The following is a 21,216-nucleotide window of genomic DNA, read 5'->3' as shown; positions in this document are numbered from 1 at the left end:
TCCACTGTGAGAAAGTTCTTCCTGATGTTGGTCTCTTCTTTCTTGTAACTTGAATCCATTGGTTCATGTTCTGGAGCAGGAAAAAGCAAGCTGGCTATCTTACATAGTTTCTAAACACTATCTGAATTTTGTTAAGCTGCAGGGGAAGTGATACCATCAGTTTTGGAAGGAAATTTCCACATGTTGCTTAGCAAAGAGAAGGTTGCTGTTTGATTCAGAAATTCTACAAGGTCTAGTATGCAAATAGAATTATGGAAGGAGCTGTGCAATGACTGTACCTTTCTGTGTCTCCCCCCTAACGTGGCAACTATGTTGTGGCTGGCACCCACAGAACTCTCAAAATTCCAGGTGTGCCCACTGGCCCAGAAACATGGTTGACCCCTAATTTAACCTATACATGGAAATCTTTCAATCCCATCTCCTTTTGTGAGTATGCAGAATCATGGACTTCAGTCAGCAAACTTTAATCTGTATTTTATTATTCATTTTATAAAAATATGGAAGAAATGTTGTAGGCTGCTACTGGCAGTATTACTTCATATTCGGAATTGCATTGCTTTATGGGTTAATTAAAAATATTTTCACATAAGTGACAGATTTCATTAACAATCCTTCATCAATATTTGCATATAAAATGACACATTTTTACTGCTTGCACAGAATGTGCTAAATCTTAAAACACATTTATAGAGTTGTAGATGTGGTTGATGACAATGAGACAAGTAGGCACCTATCTTGTTAGTTGCATATTAAGAGTGATGGCATAACTGAGTGAAATCCAATGGTGTCTGTGCTCAAGAGCAATGGCACTTCACTTAGGTGACCCTCCAGGACAGATTTGGGGAGAGGATAGGGAAGTCCCATTGTGTGAGCAGAAGTGCACTCAGGCAACATTGGATTTTTAGACCCAAAACCAACATAAATTCATCAGATATTAAAAGCTAGTGTTTGATCCAAAGTTTCCCTTCTGACAGAAAAAGCCATTCTCTGATGGACAGATTCCACCTTTAGATCCAATTCATACTCATTCTCCATTGTTATCTTCTCATATATTCCCTGTGGTTGGCATTCCTTGGTCATCTGCTAGTAGCTGCTGATGTGTATAATAAAGATTGTGCCCATGCAGCAGTGCTTCTGTACGCAAGGAGATTTTCTGAAGAAGGGAACAATGGGAGAAAAGAATGAATAAAGTCTGTCAATCCATTTTTGCAGAGCAACAACTGCAACATCAAACAGTCCTCCACTAGATCTTCTTTCACTGGGTGGTGATGGTGGAATTGTTGGGTCTCACTGGTTTGGATTACTATTGGCTGCTTTTTTTTAATTCCAGAGATGTGTGGTGGGATTTTTTTCAGCTCTATGGCTGCATTTCCTCATGGGGAACATTCCAGCAGCTGCATGCCAGTAATAGGTGGGCCAGAGGTAAAAGCAGGTGAAATAATGGATACAACTCTTACCTATTTACAGTAGGCTACATACCAGCTGTACAAGTCCCACATCTCTCAATCCACATAAATCAGAGGAATTATCACAGTTTAAGAACACATTCTAGCAAGGCAAAAGAACTCGAGGGGGGGTATTGAGTAGGGCTGTGACAAGGACTGGATAGAGAAGCCTTGAGAGCTGTATCTAACCCTCAGGACTGAGGTTCCCCAGCTATGCTACAGATGTACCTGAAGGGATTTTGTTGGAACACTTAAACCAGGGGTGGGATACCCGTGGTCCTCCAGATGTTGCTGAACTCCCATAATATCTGACCTGTGGCCATGTTTGCTGGGGAGGATGGAAGTGGGGAGTCCAATGTCATCTGGACTTCCTACCTGGCTTAAATAGACATGAACAGATATGGCAAGGCACTAAAGGTGTCCTAATTCTCAAAAAAAGGCTCGTGGTGGGGAATCACCCTTTAAGGGGGAAGGTAGGGTATAAATTCATCAAATAGAATAACATTCTGCAGTGCGTAGCAGAAATGAATTTTTAAATGGTTTTCCATCCCTAAATCCAGTGATCAATGAGACACTTGTAAAGAAAGGTTTCATGCATTGCTTTGTAATTTGGTATTGGCTCATAAGCAAGGATTTTACTAGGAGCTAAGTGCCCATGCAAGTCAGGAGCTGGCCTCATTATGAGCATAAACTTGACGTTTATCAGTGTATCTGAACCAACCTGAATAAGACATAACAAAACGAAGACCATACATAGGAGCCTTGTTGCCAGAGTCCTTCATGTACACAGTCTTATCTAAAAGATTTACTACCTAGCTGAACTCTTGGTTATATCGAATGGCAAATTGCAAGACTGCATATATTCTTGTCAAGTTCTTTGTGACTACATACATGCCTTGTGTGGATTTTATTTTGAGTCATACTACCAATTGCACTGGGACTTTCAGTGCATATTATACTTTCATTGTATACAGAGTTGGGTTTGTTTTCATAAGCAAGGAAGACAACGCAGACAAAATGTTGTTCTTCATGCTTAAAAACAGATTTCTGAAAAAGGTAATATTGCAAGGCCAGCCTCTGAAAGTAAACTATGCTTGTATGAAGTGTTCTTTTTTCTCTTGTAGCTCAGAAAAACAGCCATTTTAATTTCTGTGCTCCATCTAGTGCACATACTATCTTAATAGTGGCTATCTAGTGTGCATACTGTCTTTAACAGTGGCCAGTCATGTACGTCAAAGAGGAAGTTTACAGATCAAAAGCCACAAGCTTTTAGCATGGGGTGATATTTACCTTACACGATTTGCCATGGAAATTCACATTTCATATTATCCCATGAAGTGCCTTCCTTGTTGTGTTAAGCCACCCCCCCAAACTTCAGGGTGGTTAAGGATATCTATTATCGCTTAGAAGCTATTCAACTAAAAACTCGCATTGGTTTACCTGGAAGTCACGAATGTAAGTAAGGAAAAAGCTGAGGAAGGAGAAAGCCAAAGACCACTCAGAGACTGTGCTCATGATGTGAAAAGTGTAACCCTGTAGAAGACAAAAACAGATTTCTATGAGAATACATCTTAGTGGTGAAAGATCACTAATAGCAATTAAGTGACTGTCAACAAGTAGTCAAAACAAGAGGGAAGTTTCAGCATGCCCAGGGGAACCCTACAGATTGCAAAAAGGTATGAATTGTTTTTTAAAAGATGAACACTTAAGGGGGCAAACCCTATAAAATCAGCTCATGGATGACTAAGCATGCTCAGTAGGCATAGCCTTTAAAGTAATAGTTGGAAAAGAAAAATGGAACAGATGGGGATGAGTTGAATACTGTATTTAGAGGAAATTAGGATGGGGGGATGAAACCCTGAATGCAAACCACCCTTTTACAACTGGGGATACACTGCAGCATTTTGTTGCAGGTTTCTCTTGTTCCTTCTAAAATAGTCTCATAGATAATAAGTGTATGGAAAGTGTGTTGAGGGCTGATTTTCCCATAGCCACCTATTTGGACAGTATACAGAATGGCAGTGAATGAGTTCTGATTTGCACTCCATACATTTTTGTTTGGTTATTTCCAGGTTCAGAGGCAATAGGCCAGTGAATAACCATGTTAAGGAGGAATGCTACACAATCATCTAGTGCTATGTGAGTGAGCCTAGGTTCCTCATTCATATAGCACTAGACACTAGCTTTTTCTTTCCCTTGTCATTTCATCCAAAAATCTAAGTAAGGTTTGTTAATACTAATTACAGTTAATTTCAAAATAATCCTCCTTCAAATAAAGATATATAGTGTTAAAGCTAACCATAATGTATTGAACCACAATTCACAGTTCAGACAAAAACAGGCCAGAGTTAAGGAAAGCAAAAGCCTCACTTCCATGTGAAAGGAAGGAAGGGAAACATGCAAGCCTAGGAGGAGGCTACACTTATTCATGTAGCATAATGGGAGGAAACCCTGTTTTAACAAGGCCAACTTTGACCCCCCCGGTGGGTAAAGTCTGGCTCGTGAGCTGAAGAATCTCCATCCCTGCGCTTAAACCATGGTTTAGCACTATAACTGAAGATGGTCAATGCCATTTGCTGAAGAGTAACTGGGGGCTATTACCTTTATACCCTGCTTGTGGGCATCCCACAGACATCTGGCTGAACCAACTGAGCTCTTCTTACACATTTCTCTAGACTGGACTGGCATGAAATGGGCCGCAATATTTATAGAAAATGTGAGAAACACTTGTCTCATACTATTTTTAGGGTTATGTTTGTTAATTTATGTGCTACTTTATCTGTGTGTTGGGGGGGGGAGACTATTCAAAGAAGCTAGCAAATTGGCAGAAGCTCAGGCAGGGCTACTGTCATGCAATCTGGTTTTTAACTTTCCAGGTACCTTCTGGTTCAAATAGTCAAGCCAACAGTGGGTTTTGAGCTCCCTACATCACCACTGCCTTACTTTTGTATGCCCTGGTAATTTTTTACTGTGACTACTTAGCTGTTTGTTTTTTAGGGTGTGTGTGTGTGCGCGCGCGCGCACGCACGCATAGCTCTCCCTCCCCCCCCCCATATATATGCTACAATGCAGAGGACCAATTTCCATTATGTCTTCAATTTTTCTCATAAGAATATGAAACTTACGTTCTCCTGGGGGTCCCAATGCAGCTTCTGTACTAAACCTGTTCCACACAGGCCACTGTACAAAACGACTGAAGAAATAAACACTTTTAGCAGGTTAAGGAACACCCATGAGGCATACAGAGCACCCTCACTTTACATTCATCCTTGCTTGCCTCTATTTGCTTTTTCTCTGATCTAGTAGCTCTCCGGTTTATTGGCAGTCTCATATCAAGAAATAGAAGAGATATTATTTTTCCTGGTATGGATCTTCAGTTTTGCTGTCCATGTCCTTTAAAAATGTAATAACCATAAACTGACCAAATGCCTCAGCTGAGATTTAGGGAGCAGTCCAAATCCAAGATCTGCCAGGATGAGTGGAGTTTGGAACAGGTGTATCTCTGGGCTAAGCCTAAACTCAGCCGGCTGAAGACCCTCAGCTTGGCTCAACTGGAGAATACTCTTCCAGCCAGCACTGGAATGAGTCCTGAAAAAGTTGTGTTCTGTGGAGAGGCAGAAGACTTGCCTCTTTTCCAGATTCAGCTCAGTCACATGATTTAACTGCTCAATGGTAATCTTACTTGCAAAAAAGGTGGTGGAAGACAAACTCTATTTAAAGATTTGTTTTCCCTCTTCAGGCTTGGGCTCTGTCAGGGAACTGCCATTGGGGCCAGAGGGAGAGAGGGAGCTCCAGAGGGATTCCAGAGAGCGTCCCAGGATGGGGAGAAGCAAGCCATCTTCTGGGGAAGGAAATCAGCGCAGCACCAGTGGAGAAGGGGGGCGGATGGGGGAATTGGCGAGGCCGTCCCATGACTCCTCGCCAGGGACCAGCGGGGAAAGCACGGGTCCTCCGCTGCCCACACCCTCCTTGCGCAGAAAGCTTCCACACAGGGAGAGTAAGCGGAGACTAGGCGTCAAAGAGCTTCTTTGCTGGAAGAAGTTCAAGAAGCGCCCACTGACGGATTCTGCCAGCGATTGAGACAGCCACGGGCGAGTGGCTGTCCGGACAGAAAAGGTTCACTCAGGCAACCCAGCCAGGTGTGGCGCCGGTTTACGCACGAGCAATCCCTAGAACCATCACAGCAATCAGTCAGTCACTGACGTTGCTTGTGCGCAGCCCCAGAGAGGCAGGACGATGAGCCAAACAGGGACAGCTGGAGAGACGGAGCAACAAGCTGCGGTGCGGAGTCTGGTCGAGAGGAACCGAGACTTGGAGGCGCATGTAGCTACCCTGACGGCGCGGCTGGATGAGAGACGGGCTCAGGATGCACAGGTCAGAACCACCCCCATCGCAAGGAAGGTACCGGGGCTGGTACACAAGTTTGGGGGGAAGCCCCAAGACTACAATGCTTTCCGAACGGAAGTGCAGTACGCTTTGGAACTGCAGAAAGATGACTTTGCTGATGACGGGGAGAGGGTGGCTTACATTGTGGGGCATCTGCAGGATGGAGCACGCAAATAGATCAGGCCCCTAATGGTGACGCAGAATGATGCCTTGAAGGACCTTAAGAAATTCTACCAGGCAATGGACGCGATGTTCTCCAGCGAGGTTGAGCAAAGCGTGACACGGCGGGAACTGATGGGGTGCAAGCAAGGGGGCCAGTCCGTCAGAAACTACTGGTCGCGTTTTGCGATGTTAGTCCACTGACTCGGGTGGAATCTGGATTCTGAACCGATACAAATGTTGTTTGAGGCGGGTTTATCCCCCGAAGTGAAAGACGAACTGTCCCGAGCGCCCTGGCCACGGTCGATGAACTCACGAAGGCTGTGCTTGCGATTGGTGTACGCCAGGAAGCGCAGGCTCAGGAGAAGCGGGAGATAAGAGGGGAACGTTTCCATGACAACCGCATTCCTGAGATACCGAGGGAGCCTTCCCAGGCGGCAGAGCCGATGGAAATTGATGGCACGCGCGTGAGCGCGAAGTTTCAAACGCTGGTGAAGGGTGGAAAAGGGAGGGAAAGGAGTGGAAAACTACCAAGAAGTGTTTCCTCTGTCAACGACCAGGACATTTTGCTAAGATCTGCCCTCAACAAAAAGCCTGGCAAGGGATGGTGGGGGCTGCAGGCCACGACGAGAAGGGGGAGGAAGGGCAGGTGCAGGGAAACGACAATGCCTGGCTGCCAACCTGTAGGGGCAGCAGCCAGGCCAGCGACCAATAGAAGTGCCCCAGCCTGACCCCCCCCCCCAGGCAGCTATAGCCATAGAAGTGGTGCTAGAACTCCCGAATGGGCACCCCGTCAAAGTTAAGGGACTGCTGGATTTGGGCAGCTCGTGTAATTTCTTCAGCAGAGACTTCGCTCTGGAGCACCAACTCCACCTGTTACCACTAGATTTTCCCTTGCAGGTGACCACCATCGATGGCAGGGAACTTCTGGGAGGGGAGGTGACACACCAGACACCGCCAATGCGAATGAGGGTCTCCAGGCACACGGAAACCATTGCCTTTCACGTGGCCACGCTGGCAGGACCCCCAATAATACTGGGAATGAGCTGGCTGGCAATACATGATCCTGTAGTGTCATGGCATCAGCGGTCAGTCACCTTTGGGTCAGCTTACTGCTTAGAACACTGTCTGGGAGGGAAGGACCCAAGAATGACGGTGGCCAGGGTGGCTGGTCTGGCCTTGGAACAGAAAGGGGAGGTGCCACCACAATATGCTGACTTGAAGGAGGTCTTCAGCGAAAGGGAGGCAGATAGACTACCCCCCATAGGCCCTTTGACTGCCAAATCAACCTACTCCCAGGGGCTCAGTTGCCAGTGGGTAAGCTGTATGCCATGTCCGACCGAGAGATGCAGGAGTTGCGGCAGTTTATTGACAAGAACCTGAAGAGAGGGTTCATAAGGGAATCAACGGCGGTGGGGGGCAGTCCGGTGTTCTTTGTGGACAAAAAAGAGACTAATCAGCCCAGACTAGTCATGGATTACAGGGCCTTGAACCTGGTGTCAGAGCCCATGACTTTCCCAATGTCCAGGATTGACGACATTTTGACACGTGTGAGGCAGGGAAAGATTTTTACCAAGCTGGACCTCAGGGGAGCATACCATTTGATTAGGATAAGGGAGGGGGACGAATGGAAAACAACCATGTTCACCCCCCTGGGGGCTTTTGAGTACTTAGTCATGCCATTTGGATTACAATCGGGGTCCGCCTGCTTTCAAGCATTCATGCACCACGTGTTGGGGCCCCTGCTGTACAAGAATTGCGTAGCCTTTTTGGATGACGTCTTAATCTATTTGGACAATGAGAAGCAACACGTCAGGGAGGTGCTACAGAGATTGCAGAAGCATCAGTTGTGGGTCAAGCTGGAAAAATGCCAATTCCACGCCAGAGAGGTCGAGTTTCTGGGGTACAAGTTGTCAGACAAGGGCCTAGCTATGGACCCAGACAAGGTGAAGGCAGTGCTGGAATGGAAAGCCTCCAAAAACCGAAAGGATGTGAGACATCTGTTGATAGGGGCGCGGCACAAGATCCAGGTCTGTACTGACCACAAGAACTTGGAATACTGGCGGACCGTGCGAGTGCTCAACCAGAGACAGATTTGATGGGCCCAGGAGTTCGCCAAGTTTTCCTTCGAGATCAGATACATGCCGGGAGCGGAAAACGTAAGAGCAGATGCTCTCTCCTGGAAACCAGAGTACATGGAAGGAGAGGGACCACCAGAGACCCGACACGTGTTTCCCGAGGACCGGTGTGTGTGTGTGGGAGTGTTGGTTGGGAAACGAGAACTGGCAGGGCTCACTCAAACAGCTCCACGACAACCCAACAGCTGGGCATTTTGGACAGCACAAGACCATGCTGCTCGTCACCAGGCAGTTCTGGTGGCCAAAGGTGAGGGAAGACGTACGAGAATATGTACGAGGGTGCGACCAATGCCAGAGGGCAAAGGAGGAGAGGGCTGCCCCCCGCAGGGTTACTGGAACCCTACACCGGGAAGGCCCTGGGAGGTGGTGTCCATTGATTTTATGACAGACTTGCCCAAGTCAAGGGGGAAACAGCAGTTATGGTAGTAGTTGATCTACTCACAAAAATGTGCCATTTCATAGCTTGCTCACATGCGGCAACGGCAGAGGAGACAGCCAGGTTGTTTGTGGATCACATTTCCAGACTGCATGGGACTCCCTCGAGGGTAATCTCGGATCGCGGGAAACAATTTATTTCCAGGTTCTGGAGGAAGCTCATGAGCTTGCTACAGGTCAAGGTGAGCTTCTCGACAGCGAGGCACCCAGAAACCAATGGACAAGCTGAAAGAGCGAATGGTATACTCCAGCAATACCTAACGCTGCTACGTCAGCGAGAGACAGAACGACTGGGTAGAGAAATTAGCTTTGGCTGAATTTGCGTACAATAACGCTGAACATGTGTCCATGGGAATGAGCCCGTTCATGGCCAACTATGGGTGTCACCCCAGGGCCTTCGCTGGGAGGGGGAGGAAGGATGGAGTGTACCTGCGGCTGAGCAATTGGTGGAGAAAATGGCGGCCTTGCACCAGCAGCACAAGATGAACTTGGAGCGGGCCAAGGAAGTTTACAAGAGGCAGGCGTACAGGCACTGTCGGGAGGGGGAGGCCATACGGGTGGGAGACCGGGTGTGGTTGTCAACCCAAGGGTTACCCCTAAAGGGAGGGTGCAAGAAGTTGCAGCCGAGGCGGCTGGGACCTTTTGAGGTAATACTGCAGGTGAACCCAGTGGCATTCAAACTCAAGTTGCCTGACAGCATGAAGATACATCCGGTGTTCCATAGGTTCCTACTTTCACCATACAGGGAGGGGCAGGAATTCCCAGGACGGGAGGGAGGTAGAAGAGAGGGAACACCGCACCTGAGCCACGGAAATACTCGATTCAAGGTGGCGAGGTCGCCAGGTGGAGTACTTGGTAGCTTGGGAGGGAGAACCCATGTCAGAAAAAACGTGGGTTCCCGCTGAATCAATCAATGACGGGTATCTGGTGGAAGAATTCCACAGTTTGTTCCCGGATAAGCCAAAACCACTAGCTAGATTCTGGGAGGAAGAATTTGGACCCACAGACGACGAAGGGGACTTTGTGGGTTTTCCTGCCTCCGAAGAGGAGGGAGGTGAGGTGTCAGAGGGAGAAGAATCAGACTGGGAGGTTCAACCTGTGGGATCTGAGCGGATGGGAGGCTGGTTTTGAATCCTCAGAGGATGATGACAGCTCCTTCAGGGGATTCCCCGCATCGTCGGCCAAGAAAAAGAGGAGGTTGTATCGGAAACTCGCGCCGGGGGTGGGGTGGGGGTCCTGGGGAGGAGGTGGATGTCAGGGAACTGCCATCGGGGCCAGAGGGAGAGAGGGAGCTCCAGAGGGATTCCGGAGAGCGTCCTGGGATGGGGAGAAGCAGTCCATCTTCTGGGGAAGGAAATCAGCGCAGCACCAGTGGAGAAGGGGGGCAGATGGGGGAATTGGCGAGGCGGTCAGCTTCCGCGCAGGGAGAGTAAGCGGACACTAGGCGTCAAAGACCTTTTCTGGAAGAAGTTCAAGAAACGCCCACTGACGGATTCTGCCAGCGATTGAGACAGCCACGGGCGAGTGGCTGTCCGGACAGAAAAGGTTCACTCAGGCAACCCAGCCAGGTGTGGCGCCGGTTTACGCACAAACAACCCCTAGAACCATCACAGGCTCACTCAGTCCTACTCCTGAATGGAGTTTGGAATAGGAGTGAATTAACAGCAGCATAATTTACCCCAGTGCAATTAACACTGGCTTCCGACAGGTTTGATTGCTCTCCCCATCAATGCCAAACAGAATATTTTTCTTACCTCTTGTGAAATGTATACCAATATAGTTGAAATTTAGAGACTCACAAATGGATTTCCTTTCAAATACCCCTAACATCTGCTTTGCGCTTTCAGCATTTGAGAAACCATTCAACTTTATCTTAGTCATTTATTTACGAAATAGATTTGCAGCCTAGTCCCTATGCAGAGAAGTATGAATACACTCAGCATGTTTTTGAATAGCAGCTGCAGATTGTGATGTGCAGGAAGGGAGGCTAACCATTTCTTTCTGTGCTGCAATCCCGATGAAAATCCCTATGCTTTATTTTTCCTGGGAGGGAGGCTGTAATTGGCACCAGTGGCATCAACGTAATGTTGTTATACAAATATATGATGCAGCTGCATTTCGAATCCTACGTATACTTAAATAAGCATCACAGAACTGGGAAAGATGCATAAAAAGAACAAAAACTATCTGAGGGCTTGAGAACCTTCCATAGAAGGAAAGGCTAGAACATTTAAAACCTTTGGGTTAGGAAAAAAGTCAGCCGGAAGTAAAAAACTGGACTAGATATACCTTTGGTCTGATCAAATAGGGCTCTTCTTATGTTCTTATACTAACACCCACTGAAGTCACAGAGACTTCCAAATAGAACATGGATGAGTTGAACTGCAGTCTTATGTTCACATTCTACTATTTGAATATAAATTATACATGTTCACTGTTTTAATGACATTTCACCACAAAGGATACTACTCACTATGCTCGATGTACACCACAGCAGAACTGTCAGTCTGATCCAAAAAATGCCCTTTCCATGAATCCCTGGTTGCATCTTGTAAGAAAGAACTGTTTGAACCAGAATGTAAATGGCTCCTATTCCAAACGTGAGACAGGCTCCGGTTACATGCATAGAAAATAAAGTGCTTTTCTGGAGGAAAAGAACACAGGTTTCAAAGCTGGTTTGACCAAGTAATATTTGAAAGCTGAACAATTCAGTCAATAAACTGAGACTTTAGAGGGGTGGCTCCCAAGGAGAGTTCACGTTTTCAAAAAAATGTGGTTTGATAGCAAAATCATATACCTATTTCTTACATCTGTCTCCCAAACTTAATTCATGATTTGTATTTTTTACACTTACAACATTTTTACCCTACTCTTTAGTGGAAAAGAATAGTTTACATGCTAGTTTTTCTCCAGGAAGCTCAAAGTAGCACACATGTGGTTTCCAGATAGTCTCTCACCCAACTACTGACTAGACTCAAGATATGTCTAGCTTGAAGGTTGCTGGATTATGTGTGTCTAGAACTCTGATAGCACTTTAACCTCAACAACTCTTAGAAGGTTAGGCTGAGAGACTGCAACCAGCCCAAGGCCATCCAATAAGCTTTGTGCCTGAGCATTTCATTTCATTTCATTTCTTAAGACTTATTAGTCACTTGTCACCTGAATATCTCCAAGCGGCTTACAGCAAAAAAGGTAAGTTTTGCTTAACAAATCATGTGTAAATATTGAAATTCACACCAATAAAACAAAACAGCACTAATTGCTACCAAGTAAATGTACAGCAAGGTCATGGCAATCGTACAATTGTGGCCTGACAACCAAAGCCCAAACCTATTATGAGATGAAAAATTGTGTTTCATGTGCATTCACTACCCAAATTTATGCTGGAAGGCAATCAGTAGGCAACTTCTCTGGAGAGAGAGAAAAAGCCTATCATATCCTATATTCCAAAACAATTAAAGATGAAGTACAAACCTGGAAGTTTGCAATGACGCAAAGCCCAAAGCAACTAACTGTTCCTAACACAAAGCCAGCTTTATTTAACCTGAAGATCTTGGGGTTGTCAGGATTCAAAGCATCAACTTGTTTGTATCGGACATACATGGTTGCCATGCCTGTGAAATAATCCAAATACAGCACAGTAAGACTATGGTATAAAAGACTGCCCTTGGAAGAAGCCAAGTATAATTGGTGGCCACCTAAAACTAGCTGTCAGGTACTCAAAATACAATAGGAGGGAAGAAAGTCTGTGAATGCAGCCCTGAGGGCAGATTAATTTTACTTATATGACGTAGCCATGTTAGTATGTTGCAGCAAAAAGAAAATGGCATCTTTAAAAGACTTAACAAATTGATTAAGGTAGAAGCTTTCGTGGACCTGTTCACTTTGTTAGATGCATGAAGTATTCTCCTGAGCTATAGGGATATATTCACATGGTTTTGCAGGAGCAAAATTGTAAACAGTATGGACAGAAGGAAATGCAATGCAGGAAGCACAAAACAGTGATAATCATATATTAAAAGAGAGAATTCACAAACAGTTGTTTATAACAAACATCCTGGCATTGGTATGGCTATTAACTATGTAGTATCTCAAAACCCTTTGTCTTACACTTTAATGCATTTGTAAGTTTTTAAGCTGTCACAAGCTTCTGTGTCGTATACAATTACTTGTCTACTATGAGACAGGCAGATTTAGCAGGATTATTTATGGAATAACGAATAGTCAATAATCATATTGCCACCTGTATTTGCCACAGCAATCTTTAAGAAAGAACAGTTGTTGTAGTGTCCTTATCTCACTTCCATCAGTGCACCTTTTCCACATGGCAAGGGCATCTCAATAGCTATGCTACAGATACAGAATCCCTTCCCTTTGGAGTCTCACAAAGCCTATGTCTAAGCATCTTTCAGAAGCCTAGGATTCTTTCCCCCCTGTACTTACCCAAAAGAGCAGCAATGTTTAACATTATCCCAAACAAACATCTTTCAGGGGGTGTTGTTCCTGTGTCACTGAAAGAAAAGCAATGTAAGATACAGTGACTCTAAAACTAACCAAATGCACAACTAAAAAATGGGAGACATTTACATTTTTAAATACCAATTTGTAAGTATCAAGAATAAGCAGTAGATGGGAAAAAAATACAACTATCAAAAGGGAAGCAACCAAAAACATATCCATGCCCATGCAGTACTTGAGGCACAATTCATTTGGTTTTTGTATTATTTCAAAATGCATAGAGTAAGTTTTTAATGCTGGAAAATCTAGCACAATTATATTTATTAAAGGAACAAGTTTTTTTAAAGACTTATAAAAGGTTGTTTGTCAAATATAGAGCCTTTTTATTTATTTATTTAATATAGCCAGCTATGCATGGCTAAAGTTTACGAATGTCTGACAAATTTTCTGACTCCAAGTCATTTAAGAATTTCAATACATGAATAATGGCAAAGTTCTAAAAAGCAAAGTGCAGTCTTATCAGGCTGCCTATATGCTATCTCTATGTATTCATCCAGAAACGTAGACCTTCACCCCCACCCACTTGCAAATTATCTGCTGAAAATATTTGCTAGTAATCCTTTCTCTTGCTCACAGCATGCTCGATCTCTGATTTTTAACACTGCCCAGTGAATTACATAACGCAGGAGCAGGGAACCTCAGGCTGGCAGGCGAAATGTGGCCCTTGGAGCTCTCCCTAGGCCACAACACCTCACCGGCCTTGCTTCACACCCCAACAATTTTTGCCAGGCTAGGATGTGGCCGGGACGCAGGTGGCGCTGTGGGTTAAAGCCTCAGCGCCTAGGGCTTGCCAATCGAAAGGTCGGCGGTTCGAATCCCTGCGGCGGGGTGCGCTCCCGCTGCTCGGTCCCAGCGCCTGCCAACCTAGCAGTTCGAAAGCACCTCCGGGTGCAAGTAGATAAATAGGGACCGCTTACCAGCGGGAAGGTAAACGGCGTTTCCGTGTGCGGCTCTGGCTCTGGCCAGAGCAGCGATGTCACGCTGGCCACGTGACCCGGAAGTGTCTCCGGACAGCGCTGGCCCCTGGCCTCTTAAGTGAGATGGGCGCACAACCCCAGAGTCTGTCAAGACTGGCCCGTACAGGCAGGGGTACCTTTACCTTTACCTTTAGGATGTGGCCATGTATTCTGATAACGCCTCTTGCTTTTCTGCATGGAGATACAGAGGGGTGTGTGAGTATGTGCAGAAACTAGCCTTTCATTGCTCAGCCTCTAGTTCTCCCTAACACTAGCATGTGGTCCTTGAAAGGTTGCCCAAAAGGGGATGCAGCCCCAGAACTGAAAAAAGGTTCCCTGACATCAGGCATGACAAGGCCTAGAAATGGATAGCTCAGTTGGTGAGAGCATGGTGTTGATAACACCAAGGTTGCAGGTTCGATTCCTGTATGGGACAGCTGCATATTCCTGCATTGCAGGAGGTTGGACTAAATGATCCTCTGGATCCCATTCAACTCTGCAATTCTATGATTCTAAGGTTTATCTGCCACCCCAGACATAAGGCATTACGAATAATGAAGCAAGGACCCTGAAAATATATGAAAGGAGAGAGTGTTCATATCAGCGATATTATTTTTCTTCATCTGAACACATTAGATTACCTTTTTCTCTAGTACTAATATTATTTATTTATATTATTTATTCATCTTTATATTTATATGCCACATTTCCTCCATGGAGCTCATGGTGGAGTGCATGGTGCTCCCACTTCCTCATTTTATCCTCACAACCACACTGTGAGGTAGCGTAGGTTGAGAGGCAGTGACTCTGCAACACTCCCCCCCCCCACCACCACCCCACAACAGTTTTCTTGTAAAAATGTATACTTATCCAATGGCATTTAAAACTATATATTTAATTAAAACAGTAAGAAGCTCTTAGGGATGTTTGGTTACAAGCAATATATGCATCATAGGAAAGAGATCTAACTGACCTGCTCTAGGACCTGTAGCTGGCATGTTAATGGAGAAAATGGATAACTCGGATGCAGGTTTCTCCCTGCCTCTTGGTTTCCAGTGATCACAGCAGCTACACCCACATTGCCTGGGAATAGCCAAATAGGAATCTGTATCTTAGTCAAAATGTGTATGCGGTTTATTACAGCTGCAGATTCTTGCAGTCTCCTATAGTTAAAACATGGCTGCAGGCAAGTTATAACCTATAACCATTTATTGATTTTGCCATACTCCTCTGTAAGGAATTGGGAAGTATACAAACTTCACCGTCCAGCAAAGCCGAGGGGAGAGGAACAAGTTTTTCAGCATTGTTAGATAGAAATGAAATAACTTTAAATTGGTATGCATATGACTTTTTAAAAATTAGGAGTTCCACACCCCCCAAAGGGGGAGTGCTTTCCTATGCAGTGATCTTTTGTTATACAGTGGTACCTCTGGTTACAAACTTAATTCATTCCGGAGGTCCGTTCTTAAGCTGAAACCGTTCTTCTTCTGAAGGGCGCTTTCGCTAATGGGGCCTCCTGCCATGCGCATGCTTCTGGTGCGCGATTTCTGTTCACATCCTGGGGCAAAGTTCACAACCAGGAGCAGCTACTTCCAGGCTAGCGGAGCTTGTAACCTGAAGCGTTTGCAACCAGAAGCGTCCATAACCAGAGGTACCACTGTATGTAACAGTGCAATAGTAAAAGTCTTACTGACCTGATGTAGGGCACCAAAGGGTCAACATGATGTAAGACGACTGCAGTAATGTATGAGAACACAAAGGAAGCAGATGTCCAAATAACGAGGGCAGAAGGCAAGATGCTCAGACCTTGCTGAAACCACCACATCTCAAAATCATCTTCTAAGTCCAAACACTGAAGAATGAAGAGATACCATTAACTATGTTTTCTCTTCCCCTTCCTTGCCATTGAAAGCAAACAATTCTTTTCGTATGCAGTCTTCCTTGTGTTTAGAAACACACCCAGGCAAACAATTTTACTGACTCAAGACTTTTGTCCCGAGAGATTAGCTTGTTTCACTTTCCCTGCCTGCACTGCAATACCCACACAAACCAGGAAACAGAAAGTTATTGCAATACAGAAGCTGAATGGAAACTAGAAAGCAGAAATGTATTTTGAATATGTGCAAGACTATTTTTTTTTTTTTTAGAAAAAGGAGATGGGGGCATGGGAAAGAAAGAATCTAATAAACAGTGTCAAATCTTCCTAGTTTTCTTGGCTGTTTCATCTCTTGGCAGAGATATAAAAATGATCACTGTTTTACCAATTATGTGCAATATCGTAAAAGCATAAAAGAGATGGATGGCATGACAACAAATTCCACATACAGTGAAAAATAATCTTCTAATAAACAATGGGAACATATGAAAACCTGCATAACTGTTAAGAGGATTTAAAAAAACCAAGTACCATGACTAAAGACTGGAAATAAACAAATTAGAAAAGAGCAATTATTGTTTCCAAGAGAGGAGCAGGCTGATACTACTTGGAATAACCTGGGTCAATCTCCACCTAAAGTTGGAGAAAAAATATGGGCATTGAAACAGTGGGGTCCTTTTTTATCTAACTGTGAGCATAACTTCACGTTTACACAGTAACAACAGCAATCCCAGCCTTAGATATTGGTTTATCCAGCTAATGCTGCTCAGATTTCTGCTTAAAAATGGACAACACAGTGTAGGGGAGCATCATTGGGCTTGAAAAGAATGCAGCTCTTCCTTTCTACACTCTATTATTTGGTAATGTGCTGGAACCATCTAGCTTTACCCTTAATATTCTTCTGAATCTGTTCCAAGCTCTGAAACAGGGGTCGGCAACCTTTTTCAGCTGTGGGCTGGTCCACCGTCCCTCAGACCATGTGGTGGGCCGGACTATATTTTGAAAAAAATAATGAACAAATTCCTAACAAATAACCCATAGATGCATTTTAAATAAAAGCACACATTCTACTCATGTAAAAACACCAGGCAGGCCCCACAAATAATCCAGAGGTGCATTTTAAATAAAAGGACACATTCTACTCATGTAAAAGCACACTGATTCCCAGGCCATCCACAGGCCAGGTTGAGAAGGCGATTGAGCCACATCTGGCCCATGGACCTTAGGTTGCCTACCCCTGCTCTAAAAATTTTTGTAAGAATATTAATTTTAATATTACCAGCATGCTGTTTTTATTTATCCAAGATAAGAATTTAAACAGGGAATCCAATTCATTCCTGTTTGAAGCCTTTCCACTGCTATGTATTTTTTAGAGTAAAGGATGGTTGAATTGCACTGGACACTGCTAATTGATGGTAGGGACTATTTAACAAATGGGACTATTTAACATTTCTTAAGCATTAACAGTGGGGGGGGGCTCTATATGGGCCTCTGACTATTCTCAGATACTGATACTTCTGCACAAAGGCTAAGTAATTCTTTTAGATGAGAAAAGCATATATTATTGGATTCCTCATATCCCGCAGCAGCAGGTGTCCCACAGAAAAAGAATTAACACATTCAGCACCAGAGACAGAGAACATTCAGAAGACCTGTAACATGGTTGTGCTTTCCTGGATTTCAAACCATAGATTGTAGGTAGATGTGTTCAATTTCCAAATTCATACAAGTACATGAAAATGTGGTACATGGCATTGTGGGCAGAATTCAGTTTGCTGAGAGCCTCACCTTTCATTTTAAAAAGTGTTTCCTTCCCTTGTGGTTGTAAAAATAGGACACAGAGTATGTGAGCAATACATGATGAGTCTCAGGTGGGTGGAGGAGTATTTCGGGGGGGGGGCAGAGTTTTAATGCCTTGCATGGATCTTTACACTTCTCCATAAGAGGTCGAAGCGGACTACATTCTAATCTGAATAAATTATATAGATTAAAGAATTAAAGAGTTTAACACAGCCACAGAATTACTCTAATAGTGAACATGGAAATCTTCTCAGCGGCTATTCCAGCAGGTCACCAGTTATATAACTTTTAAAAATTAGTACTTTAATTTGTTTTCCCCTTCCCTTTCCACTCCTTTTCCTTTACTATCATGTCTACTGTAAACATTTGGGCAGTTTTTTTAGTAAATGTGCATCACTTTAAAGTGTTAGAAGTTGTATAAATTATAAAGTAGTAACGGAAACAATTAGAACTTGGCTTAGGTCTTATCCTATCCCCCTATTTGCTTTTCATATCAGCACTCTACTTTGTCAGGGCCACTGACCCCAGGTTACAATGGTGAAACCTGCTCTTTGACTTTGATCTGATGCACCTATCTAAGGGCGGGAATATATGTTGCAAACACATAATATCCATAGCAAAACTTGAGAACTGCTTTCCAAAGGGAAAAACTAGATGCAGGAGAAAGATTTGAAGCAGAGAAATGGTGAGGTAAGGGGAAAGGGGCTGTTAAAACCTCTCTCTACCTACCACTTATTCACTCCACACCAATCACCCTTCATTCAAAGCCACATTTCCTTTCCCCAGGTTTCCATACGCTTGCATGCAAAATGTAGCCAGGTCCTAAATATGGCAGTTTCTCTTTTAACCATCCTGTGAACTCCAACCACATAGCTTTGGATATTTTGTATTTTGAAAATACTAGGAATCCTGAGAGCTCACTGACAATTAGATCTATTGGGAACAGAACACAAATCCTCACTTTCCCACAATGGAAAATCCTCACATATCCTTAGGTATGGCATTCTAGTTTGGCAAATAAGCTCTCGCCCCTTTCTGCTGCCAACACTCAAGAGCCTATTAATTCTATAAAGAGCAGGATGTCCATTCACAAAAATACTGGTCATACCACCTACCAAAAACACCTATCATCAGCTGGAACTGTCAAATGCAACTACAATTTCTACCATTGTGTGGTGAAAGGTTTATTCTAGTTGGAGTACTTGATCATTACACTTGATATGCTGAAGCCACAGGAGTACTATGCATGCTGTTTTTAGCTCACAAAGTCTAACTAGAAAGTAATCAGGGACCATAGCACAACTCTTTGGCTGTAGTGGGTACTACTAAACTACTTCCCCATGCACCCCACAGCTTAGCAATACAACTGATAAGGAAAACAGTTGTATGTAGGATGTAGCTTAAATCAACTACGGTATGCAAAGAGCGCCAACCAGGATCAGATTCTCAGTGTCTATGATAAAACTCCCAATTCTGTTGGGTAAAGGAAAGTTTAGTTATTGGGAATAGCGACAGGATTTTATCATTTTAAACTGTTTATAAAGTTTCTATATTGTAAGGCTTCTGGGGCTCCACATTGGGCATAAATTTGATAAAATAAATATTTTATTTTCCCTGAAATAAGTATGACACACACAACATAGAGTGGAGCTGCAGGTGTTAATGCAGATTTCAAGATACGGGAGATACATTCTGATGAATGTGGATGTGTCCGACTCTATGAAAAAGGAAAATTAGGTGTTTCTGAAACTAGTTGCAGATAAAAAATACTGATGAACTCTGGCAGTAGGTCACATGCCATTCATGAGAAAGGGTTGCAACATTTGGGACATTTTCTTTTAGAGAAAGGCAAGTAAGAGGTGGCATGGTGGAGAGAGAAAAGTTTACTTCCTCATAACACTGGAATTTGTGGACATCCAGTGAAGCTGAAAGTTGGAAGATTCAGGGCAAAAGAAAAAAAGTACTGTACTTATTCATGTGGCACATAATTAAACCATGGAACTCACTCCCACAAGAGGCAGTGATGGCCGACAACTTGGATGGCTTTTAAAAAAGGATTGGACAAATTAATGGGGAATAAAGCTATCAATGGCTACCAACCACAATGCCTATGCTCTGCCTCCATGGTCAGAACAGTATCCTTCTGAGTACCAGTTGCTGCAAACTACAGGAGGGCAGAGTGCTCTTATGTTCAGGTCTTGCTTTTGAGTTTCCCACAGGCATACGGTTGGCCACCGTGAGAGAAAGTTTCTTTAGTTACCTTCCATTTTTCTTTCTTGTTGGAATTGTCTGCATTTGCACCTTCAATATTTCACTTTTAAGAAACATCCATCCATTTTTGACTCTCATCTCTTTGAGTATTTCAGACTATGGGATCTCACCTGCATCTTTAAGTTACAATGGATAAAAAATAAACTCCTTTTCAACATTAAAAGCTGCAGTATTTAAGCTGTAGATCTATAGTAGGAAATTCGGTTTCTGAAAGTTCCATGGCTCCCAGATTTTAATTTAAACTGATGTTGCTACTATTTTACTCTTCCTCCTCAGCTATTTCATTGGTTCAAAACAAGAAAAAATGCTACAAGAAAAAAAAAGGTTTGTGGCTTTCTAGTCAATAAAGACAGCTTCAAGCTGGACACGACTGCAGAACATAGCACAGAGCTAATGCCCTACCCTCTAAGAGTGCAAAGAAGGATTCTTCCCAGCACAGTCATTCGATTACAAAGCAGAGCCCAACTAATTTAGGAGACACAAAAAAAGCCTTCATTGCGACAAACAAAGGCATAGTCATAATGATAATTTCGTCTTCTCAAATGCAGGAAGTCATACCTCAAATGAGAACGTCTTAACGTTTGCATCAAAAAAAGCTACCAGAAAGTTACCATTCTCGGGCAAAAGAAAAAAACCCCTGAAAAATAAACACTCTTACCAGCCACCAGCTCTCTTTAGGCTGAGAAAGGGGACAACAGCAGTTGCTACCTCTCCCTCCACTTTCCCGACTCGTGTGCCTTTAACAGCTACCAGAAGTTCAACCGGGTGGGGGGTATTCTGCGTATGGGGCTGTGTTTAATGGGGAAACCAAATCCGTTGAACGTCTGAATGTCATACGGCTGTTAAAGCCACAGTCCTTCCCTCCCTCTCTCTCGGGGCGGGGAGAAGGTGCCCTTGGCACGGAAGAGTCGTTTTCATGCGACCCTCCTGAGGAGGAGGAGGAAGGCGGGAGGCAGGCGCGCTCCCTTTCCCCGCCCGCGGCACCTGAGGTGACCCTGTCCCCCTCACGCCAAAGTACACACTTTGATATTCGACCCTCCAGGGAGGTGTTAATTTACCGTCTCGCTCTCTCCCTCATCTCGCTGCTCCAGCCGCCTCCTCTCTGAGGGGGGAGCAGCGAAAGGGCGGACGCGAGAGGAGGAAACGGGTCACGGGCGGGCGCGCGCGACGCTCCCTCCTCCCTCAGCCAACCCCCGCCTTCCCTTCCAGGCGCGTCCCTGGAGCCAGCCAAG

The 21,216-nt window shown here is 44.4% G+C and overlaps 1 protein-coding gene across 4 annotated transcripts; it reads right to left on the bottom strand.

Annotated features, from left to right (window-relative positions):
- Window positions 1–458: 458 nt before the first annotated feature.
- On the bottom strand, window positions 459–21,162 carry DRAM2 (DNA damage regulated autophagy modulator 2). Of its 4 annotated transcripts, XM_079979946.1 has the most exons (9): window positions 21,043–21,161; window positions 19,974–20,100; window positions 15,732–15,889; window positions 13,007–13,074; window positions 12,038–12,177; window positions 11,030–11,207; window positions 4,571–4,653; window positions 2,886–2,978; window positions 459–1,153 (listed from the first exon to the last, which is right to left on the bottom strand). In XM_079979946.1, the coding sequence occupies exons 3-9, from the start codon at window positions 15,860–15,862 to the stop codon at window positions 1,046–1,048; spliced, it is 801 nt and encodes a 266-aa protein (XP_079836072.1). In that variant the 5' UTR covers window positions 15,863–15,889; window positions 19,974–20,100; window positions 21,043–21,161; the 3' UTR covers window positions 459–1,045. The 4 variants fall into 4 exon arrangements, with proteins under 4 accessions (XP_079836072.1, XP_079836070.1, XP_079836073.1 ...); XM_079979944.1 differs by lacking the exon at window positions 19,974–20,100 and having other exon boundaries at window positions 21,043–21,162; XM_079979947.1 differs by lacking the exons at window positions 19,974–20,100; window positions 21,043–21,161 and adding an exon at window positions 21,007–21,031.
- Window positions 21,163–21,216: the final 54 nt, after the last annotated feature.

The sequence above is a fragment of the Podarcis cretensis genome (genome assembly GCF_951804945.1).
Source record: "Podarcis cretensis genome assembly, chromosome: 6".
Classification (NCBI taxonomy): Eukaryota; Metazoa; Chordata; class Lepidosauria; order Squamata; family Lacertidae; genus Podarcis; species Podarcis cretensis.
The sequence above is the reverse complement of the archived record's forward strand: the minus strand, read 5'-3'. Positions and strand labels throughout refer to the sequence as shown.